This window comes from Leopardus geoffroyi, chromosome D2, assembly GCF_018350155.1.
Source record: "Leopardus geoffroyi isolate Oge1 chromosome D2, O.geoffroyi_Oge1_pat1.0, whole genome shotgun sequence".
Lineage (NCBI taxonomy): Eukaryota > Metazoa > Chordata > Mammalia > Carnivora > Felidae > Leopardus > Leopardus geoffroyi.
The window spans coordinates 68330366-68354142 of NC_059334.1; the positions used below are offsets into that span (position 1 = coordinate 68330366).

Consider the following 23777-nt stretch of genomic DNA (forward strand, 5'->3'; position numbering starts at 1 on the left):
CAGAATCCATATGGGGAGATTAACAGCTGGCTCTCCTCTCCATTTTTACTTTTCAGCACTTTTATTACGGAAATTTTCAAGCAAACAGAAGAGTGGAGAACACAGTATAAAGGACCCCCCCCTTCCCATCCCTGAATTTTAACGATTACCAACACAAACCCAATCCCGAGTCATCGGTATAGTCCACCCCTTGTGAAGCAAATCCCAGCTATCATCTCGTGTGCCGCCGTCAAGGCTTGGGTGAAGACCAATGCTCATTTCCGATTCATGTGGGGGCACCGGCCGCGGGCTCCCGTAGCCCTGCCTAGCTCGGTGTCTGGCACAGCCCCCAGCAGGTTCTGAACCTACGTCTCTGAAACTCGAAGCCGGACTGATTATGCGGCGCCGGGCCCTGCCTCCTCCGCTTCCTCCTCTTCCCGCACAGCGTGGGTCACCTCGGCCTCGTAACGCTCCTGACACCCCACCGGCAGCCCCCGGTGATGCGCGAGTGAGTGTCTCCGCGCAATGCCACAGAAAGCAGAGGGAGGCGCCTGTCACTTCCTCTTTCTCCGGCTGACTAACGCCGGGCGCCCGCCCCGCGCCTCCCGCTCCCCGGGGGTGTGGCCACAGCCCGAAGGGGGCGGGGAAATACCCATATTTGGCCTTATATGGGCAGTCACGTCACAGGCCGCACACTCATTCACATAAAACGCCGCGCTGCCGGCGGAATCCCCGGCTTCTGGGGCGGCGAGTGGCCCGGCCGGGTGCCGAGCGTTCGGGGCGGGAAAGAAGAGTTGAGCGGCCGCTCCGGCGCCGGGCTCGGTCGGCCGGCCGCAGCCTCGCGGGCCGCCCTCCCGTGCCTCGCCAGCGGGCACCCTGGCCGTGGGCACCTGCGGGGCGCGCGGCGCGCGACCGCTGGGCGGCGGCGGCATGAAGGTCACGTCGCTCGACGGGCGCCAGCTGCGCAAGATGCTCCGCAAGGAGGCGGCGGCGCGCTGCGTGGTGCTCGACTGCCGGCCCTACCTGGCCTTCGCCGCCTCGAGCGTGCGCGGCTCGCTCAACGTCAACCTCAACTCGGTGGTGCTGCGGCGGGCCCGCGGCGGCGCGGTGTCTGCACGCTACGTGCTGCCCGACGAGGCGGCGCGCGCGCGGCTGCTGCAGGAGGGCGGCGGCGGCGTGGCGGCCGTGGTCGTGCTCGACCAGGGCAGCCGCCACTGGCAGAAGCTGCGCGAGGAGAGCGCCGCGCGGGTCGTGCTCACCTCGCTGCTCGCTTGCCTGCCCGCCGGCCCGCGGGTCTACTTCCTCAAAGGTGAGCGCATCGGGGCCGCCGATTCCCTGTCACCAACCACCAATCTGCCACCGCGCCGGAGAGTCCGGGGCTCTGGGGGTCCCCTCCTTGTGCGGGGCGCCGTCTTCGACCCCGGACCCGGTAGTCTCCACTTGCCGGAGCCTGCACGCTGGGGCTTGACGTGCGCTGGGGAGGGCACCGCCACTGTCAGGGCTCAGAGCTACCCTCTCCCCACTCGGGTTCCTCGAAAGCTCCCGGCGGCAGGTCCGCCGGGGTGGGTGCGGTTGGTTACGCTGCCGGGGGCGCCCTTTCTCGGCGGCAGGGGCCGTCGGCCAGGACTGGCGCGGGTCCCCGTTTCCCCGCGCCGGCTTAGCCGCCCTCGCTGGGGCCTGGGCTCTGAGTCTTTCTGATAGACAGATCTGGCGGGATCAGCAGGTCGCCACCCCCCGGAGCGTGGCGCCGCGGTGTCCCCTTTCCTCCCGCCTGGAAAATAAGCGTACGTTAGGTTGTCTTCACCGACCCCTCTTGCCTTTTTGACCCTGGCGAGTCCCTCCCCTTCCTTTCCATTTTATTTTACTGCTTTTTATTGTTTTCCTCCGGCCTTCCTTTCTCCCCTCCCAAACCTTTCTCTAGCTCAATTTGGAGCTGACAGCCTTCCCACCCTTTTCACCCCTTCGCTCTACCGCCCGGAGAAAACCCCCGCAGGGCTGGCCTCCTGCTGTCTCCCCGGGGTGAGGGGCGGCTGGCAGTCGTGCCGGGACTCCGGAGAAGTGCAGCCAGGACTCAGGACCTTAGTGGTGGAGGGGATTCCGTCGCCTTTGGTTTGAGATGCCCCAGAAGCTGCCCCACCAGTCAGCCCATTACACCTGCTGGAGAAAGGACTTGGACTTCCTGGTGGTGTGGTGGGTGACTGACAAACTACAGAGCAATGATTCTTGGGCCAACTCCTATGACTTTTCCCGCCTTGTATTTGAGTCCTTTGTAACCTCGAATGTATGAAAGACCTAGCCCACAGTGCAGAGATGAGGGTTCAGCCCAAGCTGTGCCCCAAGGCCCTGCCAACCCTGTTGCAGACGCCTTGAGATACAACAGTGATGTGGTTCAGAACTCGGGGGCAGTGAATGGAGGGTGAGGGCCTTGTTTTAAAACCATGCAATTTGGGGAATTTCACACAGTCCAGGCCAGGAGATCACATAGGCAGCACCCCACCCCACCCCCCCCCCCCCCCCGCCCCCGTATTAGCACCTCTTGTAGACTGTCCCTGGTTGATTCCTCTTAGGGAGGAGACAGGCAGAAGATGCTCTTCCTTGTCCATTATCCTCAGCCCTCAGGGGAGGGAGGGATGCCCTCCAAGCTCTGCAGAAGTTTCACACTTAGCCCCGGATTTTTTTCTCTTCCTGATGTGGTTTTTGTCTCCTGTTCTTAGCAATGAACACAGGAAAAGCTACCGCCTCCCCAAGTATCATGAAAGATATGTTCCAGGAAACTCCTCCTGGTACTACCTCGGCTCCCCACCCCTCTTCAGCACTGGGTGGGAGGAGGGGGGACATGCTGACGGTTTAGAAGTTACTGCCACAGGAAGTAAGCAGCTCTGTAGACTCACATCTCCGGAAAATTGATGTTTAAAAAAAAATTTTTTTTTTAATGACAGTAACATACACAAGTAAAAATTTTTAAAGCACAAAGGCTCTACAATGAAAAGTGGGTTTTCTGCACCCCCTAGAACCTACTTCCACTCTCCGGAGACAGCCACCCACTATTTCTCTTGTTTGTCTTTAGACAAGTTAATTTGCCATGAGTATCTTTAAAACATAGAATGGTTTTGTATATTTTCTATTCATGCCTCTTTCACTTAACTCGATCTTGGGGTATTTGTCCATATCAGAGCATACATGTCCACTTTACTTTTTTTTTTAATTTTTTAAAATGTTTTTATTTTGAGAGACAGAGCACAAGTGGGGGAGGGGCAGAGAGAGAGGGAGACACAGGATCTGAAGCAGGCTTCAGGCTCTGAGCTGTCAGCACAGAGTCCGATTTGGGGCCCAAACCTACGAACCATGAGATCATGACCTGAGCCAAAGTTGGACATTTAACCAACTGAGCCACCCAGGAGCCCCAATTTTACTTTTTAAACAAATCCCCTGGTGGCAGCTGGCTGGTTACTTTTCAGCCTCACTATTTGAGGCAGTGTGGTAAAATAGATCTTTGTCTTGATGCTTTGCATGTGCACTATTCTTTCAGTAAAGTTGCCGGGTTGATATTGTGTGTGTTTTAATTTTCAGTGTAAGTTGCTTGATACTTACCATTATAACATTACTAAAATCTTAAGCTGTTGCTAAAGAAAATTTTTTTTCCTTATCTAACTCATGTCTAGATGTGAGTTCAGGTTTTATTTTTTTTTTTTTTAAGCTTATTTATCTTGAGAGAGAGTGCACACAAATGGGGGAATGGCAGAGAGAGAGGGGGATAGAGAGAATCCCAAGCAGGCTCCATGCTGTCAGTGCAGAGTTGGATGTGGGGCTCCAGCGCACAAACTGTGAGATCATGACCTGAACCAAACTCAGGAGCTGGACACTTAACTGACTGAGCCACCCAGGCACGCCTGAATTCAGGTTTTAATCTAGTGGCATTTCAGATCTTGGGAGCAATGCCTTTTACGCTTCCCTTAATCCTCCTCTCACCACCCCCCAAAAAAAGCCCCGCTAAAATGAGGTGATGACCTAATGGCATTGTCAGTGTGTATTTATACGCAGTGTGCATGCACCTTCTCTGCTCCCCTGGTAATGCAGTGGTGATCAAAAGCAGAATCACTCTGAAGAGGGTTGAGGCAGCCAAAACAATTGCCTCGGCTCTTGCAAATCAAGTGAGGCACCAGAGAAGAATGTTCTGTCTCTCCATGCCTCTGAAAGGAGTGGGTGAAAGACAGAGACCCTCTAATCTGAAGGACTCCTGACCCCAGCTTGAAGAGACAGGACGCTGTTTATCTGGCCCTCAGAGCTACGCTGAGAATCTGTGTTGCTTGCCTTATTTTGTCAGTGGGCAGGCAGGACCCAACCCACACCCGCACCTCCTGTCTGTCCTCCTAACAGCCAACTCTTAAGTGTGCTATTTACAGACAAGAGATGGGGTGGCCTGAAGGCTTGCTTCCCTTCCCAAGCCTCATTCTTGGGAAAGCTTGGGAACACCTGGGCCACTCTTACTCCAGATTCCTGTTCCGTATCACTCAGTGTGTCTCCTGGAACCCAAAATGTTGGAGGCCCAGGCACAGGAAGTGATTTACTAGCTAGGGACACCTCTTCCAGCGAAGCTGTGTGTCTGTGTGTCCGTGTAAGTCTGACATTCTTTCTGCCTCCTAGGAGGGCAAGGGCCTAGGGGCTACGGTTGGGAGGAAGGGGAAACTAAACCACAAACATCGCCACCTTCCACCTCCATTGCTCTCTGGCGTGGTCTTTTGTCCTGACTGACCTAGAGGTCCAGAAGCTCATCTGGGGAGGCCCAATGGGCTTTTTGTTAAAGTGACCACAGAGGAGATTTGAGTGTACTCACTGGGGGCGGGGGCAGTTCCAGCAAGCTGGGAGGAAGCAGTAATGGCAAGATGACTCATTCTAGGAATTGGCTGCAGCTTCTGGGAGGGAGCTGGAGACCGCCATGGTATCCATTAACCATTTGTCTACTGCAGGGGGTTAGAACCACCACATGCTTCACTGTGGGGCTGTAATAACACCAAGAGACAGAAGAAAGAGGGGACTTTGTAGAAAATACATGGCCTCCACAATGTGTATCTAATTGATGATTTGACCCCAAGTGAATTTTCTGGGTCAGAAAAAAAATTAGAAGCAGGTTTTCTGGAGGCTCTTGGAAGGGCCTTAAGTCCTCTTGGATTGGGAGCAAGGATGTCCCCAAGTAAAGCTGGCCTATTCATTGAGGCTTCTGAGGCCAGTTTTTCATTTGGTTCTTTCCCACTGAGTGCTGGGCCTTAGACTTTTTTTTTTTTTTTTTTTTTTTTGCATTAAAAAAATTTTTTTATGAATATAATTTGTTGTCAAATTGGCTTACATACAACACCCAGGGCCCGTCCCAACAAGTGCCCTCCTCGATGCCCATCACCCATTTTCCCCTCTCCCCCAATCCCCCATCCACCCTCAGTTTGTTCTCTGTATTTAATAGCTGAGACTTCTTTGTATACCCAAGTTTCTATGACTTGGTCACAGATAGGTTTTACCTTAAGTGACCCATCTGGAGAAGTTTATCATTTGAGGATATGTAGTCGTGGAGAAAGGTCAGGGAGGTGAGGTGATCTTCAAGGGGAGAGAGACAGTTCTTACTTACTGGGACTGAGGATTAAGTTCCAAAGGCCTTGGGTCTCCAGTTTGGTTTGGAAGTTAATTAACTAGATTGATTACTCAAAATCGGACCTATAGAGAGGATTGTCAGCAGTGTTCTGAGCACCTTGGGAGTGCGAAAGGGCAGGGTTGTTTTATTGCACTGAGTTTAAACCTCATATTGGCCCCCATTCCCTTATGAATAGAGAGGGTTCCGTCTATAATTCAGTTCAGAGCTAATGGGCTAGGGATGAAGCAAACCAATTTAGGAGTCTCTTCTTGCAAATGAATGAAATTCTGTATAATCACACCTGCATTTTAGACAAACAAGTGAAAATAGCTTTTGTTTTCTGGAGGGATTTGGTTAATATTTGCCAGATGTCGGATACATTTCCTTTCACAGTTTAAGCTGCTTCTGATAGACGCAAAAAGTTAATCATTGCCTCTCTGAACTGTAGCTTGTTAGAAGAGAGGGGAAAAAAGTGTGTGTGGGGGGGGGGGGCGGGGGGAGGGGGGTGTAGCCCATTTCTATTCCAAAGCTATTAGTTGGCTTGGTTCAATTTTTCTGTAAGACCAGAATCTGTGTTAGCATCATATTCTTGACTCTTCCACACTTGGGGTATTGACTAATTGGGGGCATTTTCTGAAAGCCTGAGAAATCAATGCTTAACATCTCTCTTCCTTTTTTGTTTTCCTTGCAGGAGGATATGACAACTTCTACTCGGAATATCCTGAGTGTTGCGTGGATGTACAACCCATTTCACAAGAGAAGGTTGAAACCGAGAAAGCCCTCATGAACCAGTGTGGGAAACCAGTGCTCAGCATCAGCTACAGGCCGGCTTATGACCAGGTACGTGGTGTGGTCTTGGCTGCTGACTCTGTTCCTTCCTCGGCACCCCAGCTCTTCCTCTCCCCGCTCAGCAGCACCGGTTCGTTCTTTCGTGGATCAGGGTTTTGGGCAGAGCCCTCGAGCTTCAGAGAGCTGTTACTTGCCAACTTGAGTTTCCATCCAAGAGTAAATGGGCTTCTTTCCAGCAAACAAGCTGACAAGAGCAAACGAGCCACAGGATGCTTGACAGCTTCTGGAGAAAAGGGGAAGTGAAAGATACATTATTATTAGCTGGCCTAGGAAGTGCAGAGAAGCTTCAAAATATCGGTTTAGGTTTCCCTGAAGGTGTTTCAGAGCCGACTTTCAGGCTTCCTGTGTTGATCTTTCCTGATCTTTTCCTGAATTGTTCATGCTCTGCAGTTTCTACAAACCAGCCTAGTACCTGTCAAAGTGTGTCTTGTTATTTTTAACTGAAATGGGGCTGGGGGGGAGGTTGAGGGAGGGTCGTGGAGAAACAACCCTTGGGATGGCTAAGCAGTCTCTAAGGGTTTGTGGTGCTTACAATTCCATAAATTCAGAAACCAGAGCAGATCAAGAGATATCATAGAGGATTTCACGCTCACTCAAATGGGGGGGGGGGGGTGGTTTCCTTCAAAGAATTTATACCTTCTGACAACTCATTAAAGGATGAAAATGTGGAAGGCTCAGTCAGGGGTTACCTACAATGTTGGAGGATGGGCAAAAGGTGGGCAAGGTCCCAAATCTGGCAGAAACCATAGATCAAAGCCCACCTTCCCATTTTACAGAGGGAAAAAACTTGTCTCACAGCTGATGAAATGATCTATCTGCAAAGAATCCTGGCAACAGTAGGCCCAGACCTCCTCCCTTCTCTCAACTCTGGTTCTTTGCAAGACCTTGTTCTGTTTTCTACATGCCTTCTTTTAGAAAGGGGCCATCCTAGCCACCTGACCTGGTAGGAGGAGCTTCTCAAGGTTTTCCCACAAAATAAGAATATATCCAGATCATAAAAAGGAAGACGTCTGACTGTTGTTTAAAGTGCCAGCTGCCTAGCATGAGCAGAGCTTTGCCCCTGCGAATAAACTTCCCAGTAAAGCCAAGTGACTTCCCTTGAATGGGATCCTGGGTCAGGGAGCCCATTAGCTTGGCAAGGTGCCACGGTTATTATTTTGTTTTTCTTTATTGAAAATACAGCCTATGATGAACCCTCAAGCTTTCAAGCCATGGGCATGCGGCTTAGCTGGATTCCTATTTTTGTTTGTTTGGGTGGTGTTTTCCCCTCACTTCTCAGAAAGTGAAAGAGAAACAAGAATTGGCAGGATATCATGACAGCACAACAGACCTTTGGCCGAGAGGACTGGGGAGGCCCTGATGTGTCTCCAGGGTTCATCTGGGGAACCCCCTCGTGCTATTTCTTAGAAGCGCTTCTGCGTTGAGAGAAGCCAAGCCAAGGTCGTGTTAACCTTTGGGGTTTCTTCCTCTTGAGTCTAAACAGGATTCAGAAAAGCAAAGAAACCTGGTTTCAGGAGTGTGTTGATCTAGGCTATATAAGTAACTGGATGAGATCCCAGGCCTGGTTTGTCAGTGTTTTCCAGGCACTAAAAGGAGAGAGAGATCTATGTAGGTGTGTATAAAGTGTTAAGTCCGGGGCCAGCTATTGTAGGTGCTAATAAAATAACTGGTTGCTACTTTTACTATCCTTTGTAAAATCGTCCATAACTTTCTTCTGATTAGCCAACCTGACCTTTGCCCAAACACTTGATTTCTCTGGAAAGAAAAAGCACACGCTGCATGATGGGTAATTTGAGAATTGCCTGCTGCTGTCCCTCATCCTATGCCTCTTTCCCTACTGTGGATCTGGCTGAGTTTCCATTCTACTTTATTCCAGGACAGGAAGTGGAAACACAGGAAGCAGATGGATGATATGGGAGAGGCTCCCAAAGACGCAGCCACTGTCCCCCCTCAAGCACAGTGTTTCCCTCTAAATCGGGGAGGGGGGGCTCCCATTGTTCCAGTTTTGACTGGCTTGTCTTGCCACCCTGGAGATGCTAAGACTGCCACAGTCTAGCTGTTCCTTTTAACTTTGCCTCAGGGGAGATGGTCTCTGGTTCTAACTGGGATCCTCCTTAACAGGAATCCTGGTGTGTGGGTGGCCTTCCAAAAGGCTGATGTAAGCATCTTTCACGAACCCTCAGCGCTACCTGACAAAGATCAGGTGTGGGAGAAGCCCCTCTGCCCATGGCTTAACAGCTTTTCTTTAAGGATCCTGGGTAAACAGTGGTTGTTTTCACTTCTAAGAAGCATCCTTTTGGGGGGCATTTTAACATCTTAGCACCTTAGGATCAGTGTCCTAGGTTTGATAAGATACACTATAAAATATCAGGACTGTAAAGCAGGGTTCTCATCTTGTTGAGTTTTATCTGCTTCCCTGAGAGAAAAAACAGGGCTTGCCCCAAGGTTAAAAGGCTTGCCCTGGTTCTCTCAGGGCAGCTAGAACTTGGGACATTAGCTTTTCGATTCTTCCCATTACACATAGCTTCTCATCCCCATCAGCACAGGGAAGCTGCTAGCATTTCCTGTCTCCTCAATCAATATGTGTAAGAAAATGAAAATCTTCACCGTGTGGGCTTTGCCGTCACTGAGTCACAAGGTAGCAATGTAGGGTAGAGAGTTGGCCAGGGTGGTGGCTCCACCCACACTCCTGGTTGAACTACCCTGGCTCTGAACTCTCTACCTGGAAACCAGAAAGGGAACCTCCCACCCTCCAACAAGTAGGTCAGGCTTGTTTTGTTTCCTCTCCTAAATGAGCAAGCTAATCCGATATTCCCTGGCTATCCTTTGCCCCTGCTTCCAGGGCGGCCCAGTTGAAATCCTCCCTTTCCTCTACCTTGGAAGTGCCTACCATGCATCCAAGTGCGAGCTCCTCGCCAACCTGCACATCACGGCCCTGCTGAATGTCTCACGGCGGATTTCCGAGTCCTGCACGACCCACCTACACTACAAATGGATCCCTGTGGAAGACAGCCACACAGCTGACATTAGCTCCCACTTTCAAGAAGCAATAGACTTCATTGGTAGGTTCAGTCATTCGCCCTCTGTTGTTTGGGGAGCCGCCTAGGGCACCTGTTCTGGTTCTGATGTACTGATGGAGGCTACCTTTGCCAAGAAGAAAAACAAGCGTCTTGTCTGTGCAACCACCAGGAGTTGGAGCCGGGAAGGTTTGCAGCCACCAAAGACGCAGAGGGGAGGATTCGAGTTGCTATTAATAGGAGCTTTAATTTGCAAGATAAATGAATTAATATCATTTTATGGCAGTACTCACTGCCGCTCGTGTTATTTTTTCAGGCTGGGTGGGATGCGGTGTGTCCGTGCGTAATGCCCCACACCAGGGAAGCAAGGGAAGGAAAGAACCATCCCAACTGTGCTCCTACGTAGGTTGGGGTATTTTTAAAAAGCAAACAGAAGGACTGAGAGAGCACTGCTTAACACACTGAGCCCGAGGGCCCTGGCAGCTTTTCATGGTTTTTGGCAGACTGCTTTAGGGGCAATTTGTTTTGCATTTTCAGCTAATTTTGGATTAAAGATAGCATTTGATCAAGCTTCATGCTTTGCGCACAGAAAAGTTGTCATCTTTTGTACGTTGTGTTAAGCAGTTATCATTTCCTCCCCTGTGCAGGCCTGGAAGCCTTTGGCCCCTCTGCCCAGAGAGGGCTTTGGGCCCTGGGTCCCCACCTCTTCAGCATAACCTTGATTTTTCTCTCATTTGACATCTTCCCTTTCCCCCATCCCTCTTCCTCGGCTGCAAGGCTGACTTTTTGCTGTCTCAGACTTGCAAACACCACTCCCCAACCTTGTGGTTTTGCCTTCTTTCCCAGAGTCCTTCTTTCCCTTGAATATGCATAGTTGTTGAAGCTGAGATGTGATTTTCCTTATCTTGTTTGGAGGGCTTTTGGAGGGGGAAAGGCAGATGTTGGCCACAGCAATAACTACTTAGTGCGGGTAGCAATTAAAGCCCCCCCATCCCCCACTCCGCCTAGCTTTGGCCACCTGGTGGGCCCAGTGCTCATCACACATGGTTTCTCCTCTACAGGAAACCCACTGGAAAACTCACCAGAGGCAAAAAGACCATGTCCTGGTCTCCTGAGCCTCTGGGCTGAGATGATTCCTTTGGGTCTCTGAGAGGCAGCCCAAATGATGGGTTGCTAGTGGGAAACCCTTGACTTTGTCTCCCTGACCCTGGGAATGCCTTGCCCTTCTCTGCCAGTTATTTAATTACCTAGATAGCTCCTCGGTGAGGTCATGAAACCCGCCCCCGTCCATTTCTCAGAACCCTCCTTCCCCATCCTGTGTGTTGTGTACATAACCGCACAAACCGACAGCATTTTGAAAGCACAGGATGCTTTTCCCCAGACTTCTTGCCCTCCTGGTAAAAGGAGGGACTGAGGCCATACCCTGTGTTGACCTCCTTCCCAGGGGAAGGCCCTGGGAAGGTCACATGGAACACCAGCCCTGAGGGGTAGAGCGGAAGCAACACGCTCTAAACCCTTTGTTTTCTTGGATACAGCACTGGTCAACTAAAAGCTAGCCTACAAGGAGCAAAAGAAAATCAGGAGTCATGACCCTGCAATCCTAGGGGTTGAGGTCCCCTTTGAACTAACTTACAGGGGCTTTATTTCTTTTGAGTCAGACTAAATTGGGGGTACCTCCAATGAGCTACACTGAGTGCGTCCTTTGGGATTTTCATTCTGCTGGGGAAACTCCAGGGTTCCTCCCTGCCTCCTCAGGAACTTGATGTTTTAGATCTTGCGGATTCATTTACAAACGTCTCCAACTTGAGGAGGGAGGCGAGTAAGGGAGCTGACTTAATTTTCCCTTCAAAACCTTCAGTGTTTTTGTGTACTGTGGCCTCACATAGTGCCAGGTACATCATCGAACTTCCCGGGTCGTAATGTAATCATTTCCTCATTAGCAAGAGAGGGAATTGGAACGGCTGTTTTTCGTGGGTTTTAATTGGTGTGTGTATGTGTGTAACCTTTTGCCCCTCATTTTTAACTATTGTAGTTCTTTGGGGGAGAGGAGTGGAACAGGAAAGGAGGGCTCCCCCTAGTCATATTGAGCTAAAAGAATGCTGACTGATGGTGGTAGCTTGATGGCAGTGACTCCCATTGTTGTGCAAGATGGAGTTTGCGAAAGCCATTTATATCCTCCGGTCTAGTAAGCGTCACTTAGCCAGGGCTATAATTAGTGGCTGTGCACTACTTATCGTATGTTTGGTGGTGGGAACCCTGGGAGCTGAGCCAAGCATCCCGCCCCTGGCACAGCCAGAGAGGGTGCCCAGCGAGGCTGACAAGCCTCTAGCAGGAGAGGTCTACTGGGTCATCACCATAAGACTCAGATCCTGAGAGACAGGAATTGCTTTTCCAAGTCAGTCTTTGTACCTGGGACCCTCTCAGAGAAATGTGCCTACCCAATAAATTTGCACGCAATGTCAAGGATTTCCCAATGCCCTCTCGAAACCCATCCACGGGACCCGAGTTAAGATGGCATCTCCAGGAAGGGATGTGAGACTGCCGGACTCCAGGTCTGGCCTGCTCAGGGGCAGAATCTATGCAAGTATCCTGGCGAACAAGGAGGCACCTCTAAGGATAGAAAGGTCCTAAGTGGGGATAGACCTTGGTGGGACCCCAAAAGCTCCGTCCTCGCCAAGGGGCATCAGAGACTGTGTAGGAACCTCAGCTGTCGAACAGACGTGATGTTTTGATAACCAGGTCGCTTTTGTGTTTAATGCTTGTATCTTGGCATTGCCTTTTGGGTTCCAGTCCCAACTCATCCTCACTGTCTTTTCTTCCTTCCAGACTGTGTCAGGGAAAAGGGAGGCAAGGTCCTGGTCCACTGTGAGGCTGGGATCTCCCGTTCGCCCACCATCTGCATGGCTTACCTCATGAAAACCAAGCAGTTCCGCCTGAAGGATGCCTTCGATTACATCAAGCAGCGGAGGAGTGTGGTCTCGCCCAACTTCGGCTTCATGGGCCAGCTCCTGCAGTATGAGTCTGAGATCCTGCCTTCCACGCCACAGGCTCCCTCCTGCCAAGGGGAGGCAGCCAGCTCTTCATTCATAGCCCATTTGCAGACATTGAGCCCTGACGTGCAAGGTTCCTACTGCACATTCCCTACCTCGGTGCTGGTGCCAGTGCCCACCCACTCGACAGTCTCAGAGCTCAGCAGGAGCCCCGTGGCCACGGCCACATCCTGCTGAAACCGGGATGGGGAAACAGCCCAGTCCCAAGAACAACTGTGATTCTGCTTTCTAAACTCGTGGACATTTCATACCTGTGCAATACCGAAGACCTCACTCTGTCCCACTGCCCCACTGGGAGAGTGAGCACCAGGCTTGCAAAGGAACTTCACACTGACATCGGGGATAGGTTTTCGGGACCGAAGGAAGGCCAAGCCATCATGAGAGCACAGCGCGTGCCAACTACTGTACTTCCAGACCCCGTGCCCTCTCAGGACCGCCCAGTCCCTGCACCTCCAAGTTTGCCTTCTCATTTCAAGCGTAAGGCAATAAACCCCTGCAGCAGCATGGGAGAAAGCAGTTCCTAGACCGGGAGAAAAGGCAGTTACGAAGCCAATTCGTTTTGAAGGAAGCACAATTTCCACCTTACTTTTTTAACTCTGGCAGTCTCAGTATCTGTCTCTGTTGCTTCAGGGCATAAGCTGATCACCACCCAGTCGGGAAAGTAACCCTGCAGGGTTTGGAGGGACACGATCTGTGTGCTGCTTCGAACCCTCAGATGTTTTGGAGGCTCCCTCTCAGGGCCAGTAGAGACAGGCGGTTGAAGTAGGGAGACACTGACCTATCTGGGTGTCCTCTCCACCGTGGGTTCTTCCCTGACTTCGGACTTCGCATGATTCTTACTCATACTTGAACCTTTCTCATTGCACCTCTCCTCAAAGCAACTCTTCTTCAGACCTTAGACCAAAAATCACCCCTTCGAGGTGGTAGCAGTGGGTGCCAAGGGAAATAGGGCACCCGCTGTCTGGGTCAGTGGCATTGAAATGGTCTTTTTCCCCAGTTTGCCGTCCTTCATGTGTGCTTGTCTCGTCTCCGGTGACACACGTCTTCATCCCTGCCCCTGGGGGTTGTCTTCAAGCTGTGGACTTCTGGGGTTTACAGATTTTGTAATGTGGTACTTTTTTGTCCGTAGGTTCTTTCTCCAGGGGAAAAGGCAATAATTTCCTAAAACCCATGTGAATGTGAAGAAAAGCAGTATGTTACTGGTTGTCGTTGTTGTTGTTATTGTTGTTTTTTTATAGTGCAAAATAAAAAGAGTAAAAAGAAAAAAAAAACACTTGTTCGTCGTTGGTGGGTTGGGGTAAGGTAGGAATACATTTAGGTGGGGACCCAGCCTGTCTCCCTGGATCCAAACGAATGCTATTTCCAAATGAGCACCAGGGCAGTGGTGATGCATGTGCTGCTGGAGGCGTGAGGCTGTGCGTCCGCTCATGAGCTGGTGATCTTAACGATACAGAATATTGCCTTCCGACCAAGAAGCTTCCCTGAGCTCACTTGCAAGTCCTTAGGTGAAAGCCACATGGAGAGGAGGTCAGAGCATTCATCTACTCAGGGCTCTTCACTCCCGTGAGTCCAGGCAAAGACTTCGCCTTGAACCTCAGATGCTTCATCAATGAAATGAGCAAACTGAGCTAGATGATCCTGAAGGTCCCTTAAAGCTCAAGGGCCCTTGGTTGCAGCAAACCAAGGCCAAGCTGAGGGCCAAGCTTGTGGTCAGCCTCCGTGTGTCTGGTACATGGGAGACGCTCAGAAAAGGTTGAAAAAATGGCCAAGTGAATTAGGTGACTGTTCACCATAAGTGCCTACTCCCCTTTTTTACTCTTGGAACTAAATCTTCCAGATAATTCCTTCAATGAGTAGGTTTACAGCCAAGTCTGGATTGCCTTGCCTGCTGAGTTATTTCCTCTGTCGGTGGAGGAAGGAAAGGAGCAATAGTGACTTCTCCCCACACCTGAGAAGGCTTCTGTCCCAGCCTAACTCTTCGGGCCTGTTTCCTAGCCAGCACCTGAGATAGAAATTCCCCTGGTACCTAGTGGGAGTTTTTTGGGCCCTCAGGGGCCCAAAGAGGCCACCAGCTCCCCCCTCAGGCACCATGTCAACAAATAGCGAGATGGCAGCCTAGCCCGGGGTAGCCCAGCTCTTTGTAAACATCTCAATTCAAAGGCTTTGCTTGAGGCCTTGCTCTCCACGAGCCTTTCCTTTTCCAGACTCCCCCTCCACAGATTCCTTGGAAAGTCCTCAGGTAGGAATGCCACCCAGACTAGAGAGACTGCATTTCTTTCCTTCACTCCATGCCCCTCCTCTGCATAATCCAAGCACGGCTTCCACACAAAGAAAGCAGAGTGAAGAACATTGGACAGGGAAGCGGGGGGCCCTGGCTCTCACCCCGCCCCTAACTCCAGCGCTGTGGAGCTAATCTCCAACAATCTCGCCGGACTAAACTTGTCCAGGGCTTGGTCTAGTTGATGCCTGAGTTCCTTCCCAGGCTTCAAATCCCTGAGGTTCTGCTCAGCCTTGGAACGTGACCCAGAAGCCTGCCCATTGTGCGGGCCTGTCAAGGTGCTGAGTGGCTGAGGGGCCTCAGGCAGGGAGCGCAGGGGGCCGGGAAGCTGGGTGCAGGCTAGGGTGGTGCGCTAAGCTGCATCGAACTTGCTGACATTTGCTTTATTGCACTAAAGTCTTTCTCTGAAGGGTGAGTAAGTCCTCTAAATCAGGCATATGAGGATTGCGCCTAAGCTAATGAGTCACCGGAGGGTAAACCAAGTGAAGCCCCACAGCTGGGGATGGCTTTGGACTCTCACTCCCTTAATCTCATTAATTACACCTCCATTTGTGTCAAAACCAACTTCACACTGGTTTCCAGGGCCAGGTGGGGAATTAACGCTGCTGGTGCCCGTTTCCTTCATCCCCAGAGTTTGAAGAAACACCCCTCTTGGTCTCTAGCAATGTTCCAGGTAGAGATGTGTCTGGGAGGATAGAGACGTTAGTTCTCCCCTATTCTGTTCCTCAGCTGGGTCTGTGGGTAAGCCTCCTGAGTCCACTCTGGCTCCTGAGCTGGGCCTGATGGGGGCAGAAAACATGTGAGCAGTCGCACACCAGTGTGCTGGCAGAAGCCCCGTGTCCCCACGGGTCTCCTTTGTGTGGCGACCCCGGGGAACATGCTGCCCAGGTTTCAATACCCTCAAAGGCTTTCTCTCTCTGAACTGCAGTGGTTTATCTTCGGAACACCGTAAATGAGCCCATCACTGCCCCGTTTCCCTCCTTGCTTAGGCCACTAGGCGGCTCAGAACAAAATGTTTAGCTCACTTCTTGACAATTATACAATTGTCTACAACAACTTTATGGCGTGCCTTTTGGGTATTGCCTCCACCCTGTTTCCTGGAAATAAAAATTTCCCAGCTTTCTTTTTCTTTTACTTCCATTTCCACAGTGGCTTAACAAGCAAACAAAAACCACCGCTGGGTAGGAAAGATTAAACATCCCATGATGCATTTACAGAATGAGGTGGTCAGTTGATACGTGTGAAGAGAAGCCTGTGTATCTCCAGGGCTCTGCTACCGTCTCCTTCTGAGGATTCATCCACGGGACTGGGATCCCTTGCCTTTTCAGTAACCCTGCCCAGTTCTGTACTCTTTCTGGAATCAGTCCCGTCCAGAACCCAAGCCCGATGGCTAGGCCCCTCATCCCTTGTCTCTGCCTCTCTGGCGCTGCCCTCCACTTTAGCCCTGTATGCTGCTGCTGGTAACTTCTTATGGGAAGAACCCTGGAACAGATGGACAGATTGCTCAAAGCCGCAATACAGCCCCTCCTGACCTCCTCACACCGGAGGTGAGGGATGTGACTCCAAGCCTAGATAACCATCATGGCTCCATCCACTTAACACTGAGCACCTGCTCGAACCTGGGTTTCAGCGGAGGAACGAGAGCCGAGCGGCCCCACCCTCATGGAGTTCACGAGTACTAATGACTTTCACTGGACTTTCTGTCCCAGACTGGAGCTGGCCTCTGAAGTTGCACCGGTGTCTCCGGCCCCACACGATCCCCTTGCCCAGCTCCCCTCTTCTGGGCTCCAGCTTTATCTTCTCCCATCTGGTCCCAGCATACTCCATGTCCAAGCTCCCTGGATATGGCATCCTGTACACCTGGCTGTGTTGACCCGTGCTAATAACGGAGCCCTGCCTCGGTGCATCCCTTAGTTTCTCTTGTATTGTTTAACTTGTTTTGAACACTGCATTCGTCTTGGCCCCACCTCCACCCTCACTGGAGTAAAAAAAAGAAGAGAGTTTTTAAATTAACAGATATTTAAATATTTAAATATGGGGGTGCCTGGGTGGCTTAGTTGGTTAAGTGTCTGACTCTTCAGATGGCTCAGGTCATGATCTCAGGGTTTCGTGAGTTTGAGCCCCGCATGGGCTCTGCACTGACATCACAGAGCCTGCTTGAGATTCTCCCTCTTTCTCTGCTCCTCCCCCACTTGCACTCTCTGTCTCAAGATAAATAAATAAACTTTGGAGAAAAAAAAAGAAGAAGAAGAATAGAGTTCCTATTGAGCCCTAGTCCTTTCTCAGTGATTTGGCTAATAGCAGAGGTATGTAGTAAGCCCCTACTATGCACCACAAACCAAGCGAGGCGGGCACACAGGCATCATCAAATTTAATCCTCACTGCAGCTCTGGACAAATGTTTTTTGTTATCTCCATTTCCAGATGCACAAACTGAACCTCAGGTATTAGGTCACACAGCTAATAAATGGTAGAGCGAAGATGAAGTTACTTCACTGCTCTTGTACCCCTCTGCGCACCTGGAATATGCAGGAGATGCTTTTATCCATTGGGCTTTTGTTTGCAAGGAAGGGTCCCCTCAGGCCACATTAAGGAAAAGTGTTTGTGGATAGAGGTAAATAGCATCTACTTGCTCTTGACACACTGGCTTTCTGACAGTCACTAAACATGCCGCAGTCCCTCCTGCCTCAGGACCTTTACACATGCTGTTCGCCCTTCCTGGAACACATTTCTCCCCTAAATTCACCCTTCAACTAAATAACTCCCACTGGTCTTCATGTCTCAGCTCAATGTTCTCCTTCCCAGGGAGGGTCTCCCAGGCTCCCAGACTAGGTCAGATGTCTCTATTCATGTCTCCTGGCTCCCTATCTATATTTTTTCTTCATATTTCACCAAAGTTTAAAAATTATTCATTTATCTGTGATTATTCTATTAATGGCTCTCTTCTCCAGACTAGAAGCACCGGGAGAGCAAAGATTATCTTTCTTTCAAGAGGGACCCAGCAAGGGCCTGATTTATAGTGGGTATTCAGTAAGTACTGGTTGAATGAAGCAGTGAATAAACAGAAAACTGGGAAGGAAAAGCCCTTAGAACCCGAAGCTGGGCTCTCCATTTCCCTCAAAGGCTGTGCTATCCTCTACACATAAGCTCCTTGACCCCATGCCATTTGCCAAATCCTCCCCAGACCTAGAGGAAACAAGTTTTCTAGATTCAATGACTGCTACCCTATTGGTCAGAGTTTATGTCACCACATCACCCCAGTGGTCACTGCTCAGTTACTCTAGGGTCAGGTGTCCATCCTGGGACCAATCAGTTTCCTCTACGTTCAGAAACCTGTCTAGACCAGACTCCCTGAGTTGGGCTGTAGACAGGGCAGTTTTGGCTAGAAGGGGCAGGGATCCTGCCATGCACTTGGCTAACTTGCCATGTAAAGTACTCAATTAATGCCAGTAGACTGAGTATTGGATAAGAAGACTGCCATATAGCTTGGGCACAATGAAACTCAACCCTACCGGTCTTGTCTGACTGCCAGTGAGCACCCCAAGGTGATCAATTATGATACCTAAATTTTATACTATGGTAGTATTTATTTATAATGGTAAATCAAATAGCTTCCCACCTACATACCTACCACCATTCACTTATAAAGTTAACAGAAACTGAGAAGCCACTAGGTGGGGGTTCAAAATAGACCCTTGAAGCATCTGTACAGTTTTCATTCTGGGCTTCTCCAGCAGCCAAAAGAAAATGTACTGCTTGAGAGGAAAAACCTCTAAGATAGCAAAGCCTCGAATATATCTCTATGATAGGACGATGAAAAAATGTATTTCCAGCCTATGAGTAAAAGGACAGTAGACTTAGAATCAGGAAGCTAGCTGCCAGATCCAGGGAACCTAACTACCCAGAATCTTTAAAAAGATCTTTGGGGGCGCCTGGGTGCCTCGGTTGCTTAAGCTCCCGACTTGGGTTCAGATCATCATCTCAGGGTTCGTGAGTTCTCATCAGGCCTCGCACTGGCAGTTCGGAGCCTGCTTAAGATTTTCTCTCTCTCTCTCTCTCTCTCTCTCTCTTTCGATCTCTCTCTCCTCTCTGCCCCTCCCCTGCTCACTCTTTCTCTCTTTCAGAACAAATAAATAAAAATATTTTTGAAAAAGCACTTACAATTGGCAGGCTGCATGCTGGGTATTTTGGGTACTTTCTCTCTCCAAAAGGCGACAAGACCCCAGCAGAGTAGACTTTGTTAGCCCTGTGTACAGATGATAAAACTGAGAGATCACAAACCCAGCCTAAGGTTACGTAGCTAGAGCCCGTGGATGTCAGAGCCAGGATACCCAACCTGCATTGGGCCCCCAAAGCCATACTCTTTCCTCTGCACTGCTCTGTGTTCCAGAAAAGGAAATTCAAAAGCATCTCAGTTGTGTGTCCATGTCTACGTACCTTAAACGTGGTCATGAAATCCGTTTGTTCTTGAGCACAGGGTTTCTAGAGATCTCATTGTGAGAGCTCATTCACTTGACAGCCCTCTCTTCCAACATCACTGAACTGTTAGATTTGGGAGTTGAATTTCAGAAAGGACGTGGACAAACTGGTGTGTTTACAGATAACGGACAATGAAGGGATTGGAAACTGTGTTATATGAAGAAGGGTAAGGAAAGGTAGTGATGCGTGACCTGCAGAGGGGAGCCAATGAATTGTCTCACTGAAGCTGTATAGAGTGGTGTCTGGGAACTCAGGGCCTGGAGTGTCATAAGCCTGAATGTGAATTCCGGCTCTGGCATTTGCTAAATGTGTGGACATGGACAAGTTACCTCATGGCTCTAAGTCTTGAAGTTCTTATCCATAAAAGGGGTGGACTAATTGAGTCTACCTTGTGGGTACAGTTTGAAAGAGTAAATGCGATGAGGAATAATTGTCTACTATGAAGTCAAAGACACAGTAAATCTTCAATGAATAGTGGTCATGGTTATTAATTACAGTAATTACAGCATTGAACTACCCACAGGGCCTTTGCACATGTTCCTTCCTCTGCTTCCTTCCTTTCCTTCTTCACCTACTCATTTATGAATCTCTGCAGTTCATGATTTCATTTTTTCAGGGAAATCTACCCAGATTTCAGGATTCTGTATTAAATGTTCCCCTGGTATCTATACCTTCCCTTCGGAGTGCTAGCACAATGGGAATTAAATAAGGATGTTCATTCTTTTTAAGTTTACTTTATTTTGAGAGAGAAAGAGAGCATGTGTGCAAGCGGGGGGTGGGGGGAGCAGGGAGAGGGAGAGAGAGAATCCCAAGGAGACTCCAATGTGGGACTTGAACCCATGAACCATGACCTGAGCCAAAATCAGGAGTTAGATGCTTAACCGCCTGAGCCACCCAAGCACCCTTGATGTTCATTATTTTTAAAAATCAACTTTATTAAGGTATAATTTACATAGTATGAAATTCTCTCATTTAAATGTTATAATTAAATGACTCTTGACAACTGTATATATACAGCAATGTTAACACCATTGCAATCAAGATATAGGCTATTTTCTTCACCTCCAAAATGTCCTTGTGCCCCTTTGTATTTACTCCTTTTTCCCTACCCCAGCCTCTAGCAATCACTAATATTTTCCTTCACTATGACTGTGCCTCTTCTAGAATTTCATATAAATGGGATCAGATAGGATGCAGGTTTTTGAGTCTGCATTATGTTACTTAGCATAATGCATTTAAGGTTCATCTATGTTATCATGACTACTAATAATTCATTTCCTGGGGTGACTGGGTGGCTCAGTCAGTTTAGCGTCCAACTCTTGATTTCAGCTCAGATCATGATCCCAGGATCATGGGATCCAGCCCCGCATTGGGCTCCACACAGAATGTGAAGCCTGCTTGGGAATCTCTCTCTCTCCTTCTTTCTCTGCTTGTGTACTTTCTTGCTCTTTAAAATAAAATAATAATAATAAAATAAAAAGATATATAAGTATCAAAAAATAATTCATTTCTTTTTATGCTTTAATAGTATTATATGGTATAGATATGCCAACATTTGTTTATCAGTTCACCTACTGATGGACATTTGTGTTGTTTCCTGCTTTGGGCTGTTATGGATAAAGCTGCTATGGACATTTGTGGACATGTTTCTGGTCATGTGGTGAGTGGCATTCCTACCATTAATGAATGAGAGTTCCAGTTGCTCTATATTCTAGCTTATAGTTGGTATTGTCAGTTTTGTTGAGTTTAGCCATTCTGGTAGTATGTAGTAGGTAGTGGTACCTCACTGGATTTTTTTAGTTTATATTTCTTTCTTTTCCTTTTCTTTCTTTCTTTCTTTCTTTCTTTCTTTCTTTCTTTCTTTTTTTTTTTTTTTGGTATTCTGGCATTTTATTAAGGAAGGTATGTAAAAATATAGTGAGCTATGGAAATTTTTATAAAGTGATCATAAATTCAAAGACAGCAATTCACCAAATGACAATTTTCAAACACTTAAAAAATACAGTTTATGTACCTATTTAGAAATATACCTCAGAGTTTTCACATAAAAGCATGACTAATAATTTTCAAAAATAATATTTTTATCATGATTTTTCTCCACTGGTGGGAAATTAAAATGGTGACAGAAAAGTTTATTATATCACAATAATTTCTTTCTTTTTTCCTTTATCTTTTATATAAAATTAGCAATTTTCAAATTACCTTTTCTCTATGTATATTCTTATAGAAATAATACTAGAGGAGCTTTTAAGTCAGCCATAGCTAAATGCTATGCCTCTGTGACCAATTATAATATAGAGTTTTATAGTTACCATTTCATAATAGCTCTTTATTGGAAATGACTGACTAAAAGAATACAATTCTAAATGTCCAATTTTAGTTTATGTAAATTTCAACAAATTTTTAACAATTCTTTTTACCTAATAACGTTTCAGCTTTGGAAGATACAATGGGTTAAGAATTATACTTTTTTGTTACATACATATAAATATTGACTCATGTATATATGTGTATATATATGTGTATATATATGTATATGTACATATATATATATATATATATATATACACAGACATATAGTTTCGCCCAGTAATTTATACAATCAAAAAAACCAAAACTCATTGGCAACATTTTTGACCACGTTTTCAATATCTTTAATAACTTAAAGAACAGGAAAAAAAAGCACTTCTAGAACTGTACTTACAGAAAAAGAAATGCAGAAGAGAAATGTGCATTGTAAAACTTCATAATATTTATTTTCTGATTTAGTTTCGAGTTTGCAATAAGTTTAAATAGAAAAATGTTAGAAAATTAAAGGTATCAAAAGGCTTAAGTCAAACTGAACAAATTTAAAAACTCACTAACCCAGAGCATGCACTGCTCCTCTAAGCCTGCTGGAGTTCTTGATTTGTTTTAATCACACGGACAGCACTTTCTTTGAATTGCAGCTCACAAAAATTTTCAAGAAACTTTGCCATTTCTTCTGCAACAGTATCCAGGAAAGTTTCTTTAATGAATTTCACCATTGAGGTGGGAGCTAAAACTTCATGTAGTGTGTTAAAATCCTCTTTTATCATTGAGTATAACTTAAGCATTGTACTTTGGTATCCATGAGCCATTATGTCTAAATTCGATTCTCTGCTATAAGCGGGAAAACAGTTCTGCAGGAGCTCAGCCAACAGTTTATTCTGTATGCTTTGGTACTTTGATTATAACTTCCGATTCTGGATAAAGAAATAACAGTTGTTGTATGCACTGCTTTTTCAACCAAATTTTGTGCTGTGAATTGATGATTTCATTATGGCTTTGTAATTTGTTCACTGAGAAGCGTCAAAGATGCAGTCTTATGTTATCCCAGATGGACTGTGCATCCATGGAGGAATCATCTTCAACAGAATGAAGAGAAGTCCCAGAGAGGAAATGGAAAGATGCTCCACTTAGAGTTGCCGAGAATGAAGTGCTGCTCTGGCAGGAGAGATCCCAAAGTGAATCCAGGATCACTTCTTCTTGATTCAGTTCACTCTTCAACGAATCTTGCAGTGTTTTGAGGAATTTCATCAAATCTCCATGGGGAATGGAAGGTGACTTGGATGAATTACAATTATAGTTATCTAGCCACTCAAAACAGTCAGTTGTCGTTTGCAGCTGCACCTCTGGACACTGCTTGTTAACTTCAGATTGTATTTCCTTAATGCAATGTTCTATGCTTGTAGCATTTTGTTCTATCTTTTCATCAATGTCACTGAGTGACAATGTCACTGACATGTCACAAATGTCACTGCTTAAACTCCAAGTCTCCAGGAAGAGTTCGTATTTCTATAATTACTAATGATGTTGAGAATTCATGTATTTACTGGTCATTCATAGATCTGCTTTAGTAAAGTATCTATTGAAAATTTTCTTTAAATGAGTTATATGTTTTATTATTGAGGTTTAAAAATTAGTTATATATTCCACTGACCTATATATCTATCCTTATACCAGTACCACACTCTCTTGATGACTTTCATTTTGAAGTACATTTTGGAATTGAGAAGAGTGAGTCTTTCAACTCTTTGTTCTTCTTTTTCAAGATTGTTTTAGTTATTCTGGATTTTTTGAATTTTTACATGAATTTTAGTAGTAGCTTGTCAGTCTCTGTCAAAAAATCTGCTAGGATTTTGATAGAGTGTGTGTTGAATGTGTAGGTCAATTTGGGGAGTATTGCCATCATAACAATGTTAAGTCTTCTGGTCCGTAAACGTCGGGCATGTTCCCATTTCTTTAGATCTTTTTTTTATTTCAATGGTTTTTAGTGTAAGTCTTGCACTTCTGTCATTAAATGTATCCATAAGTGTTTTTTATGCCATTGTAAATGGAGTTCTTAGCCTAATTTCATTCCGTGGATTGATTTTTTTTTTTAAGATTTTATTTACAGGGCGCATGGGTGGCTCAGTTGGTTAAGTGTCTGACTTCAGCTCAGGTCATGAACTCGCAGTTTGTGGGTTTGAGCCCCGTGTTAGGCTC

General features: G+C 47.4%; 1 protein-coding gene and 1 pseudogene across 1 annotated transcript; one reads left to right on the plus strand and one right to left on the minus strand.

Moving 5' to 3' along the window:
* Positions 1 to 671: 671 nt before the first annotated feature.
* Positions 672 to 13768, plus strand: DUSP5 (dual specificity phosphatase 5). Its single transcript, XM_045438870.1, has 4 exons — positions 672 to 1288; positions 6291 to 6439; positions 9291 to 9510; positions 12292 to 13768. The coding sequence occupies exons 1-4, from the start codon at positions 910 to 912 to the stop codon at positions 12690 to 12692; spliced, it is 1149 nt and encodes a 382-aa protein (XP_045294826.1). The 5' UTR covers positions 672 to 909; the 3' UTR covers positions 12693 to 13768.
* Positions 13769 to 22131: 8363 nt separating this feature from the next.
* On the minus strand, positions 22132 to 23036 carry LOC123577309 (annotated as a pseudogene).
* Positions 23037 to 23777: the final 741 nt, after the last annotated feature.

Excerpts from the sequence above, each read along its gene's own strand:
- DUSP5 (XM_045438870.1), top strand. The coding sequence starts at position 910 with ATGAAGGTCACGTCGCTCGACGGGCGCCAGCTGCGCAAGATGCTCCGC. Across the intron at positions 1,289-6,290 it reads GCGGGTCTACTTCCTCAAAG|GAGGATATGACAACTTCTAC; the intron begins GTGAGCGCATCG and ends TTTTCCTTGCAG. Across the intron at positions 9,511-12,291 it reads AGAAGCAATAGACTTCATTG|ACTGTGTCAGGGAAAAGGGA; the intron begins GTAGGTTCAGTC and ends TCTTCCTTCCAG.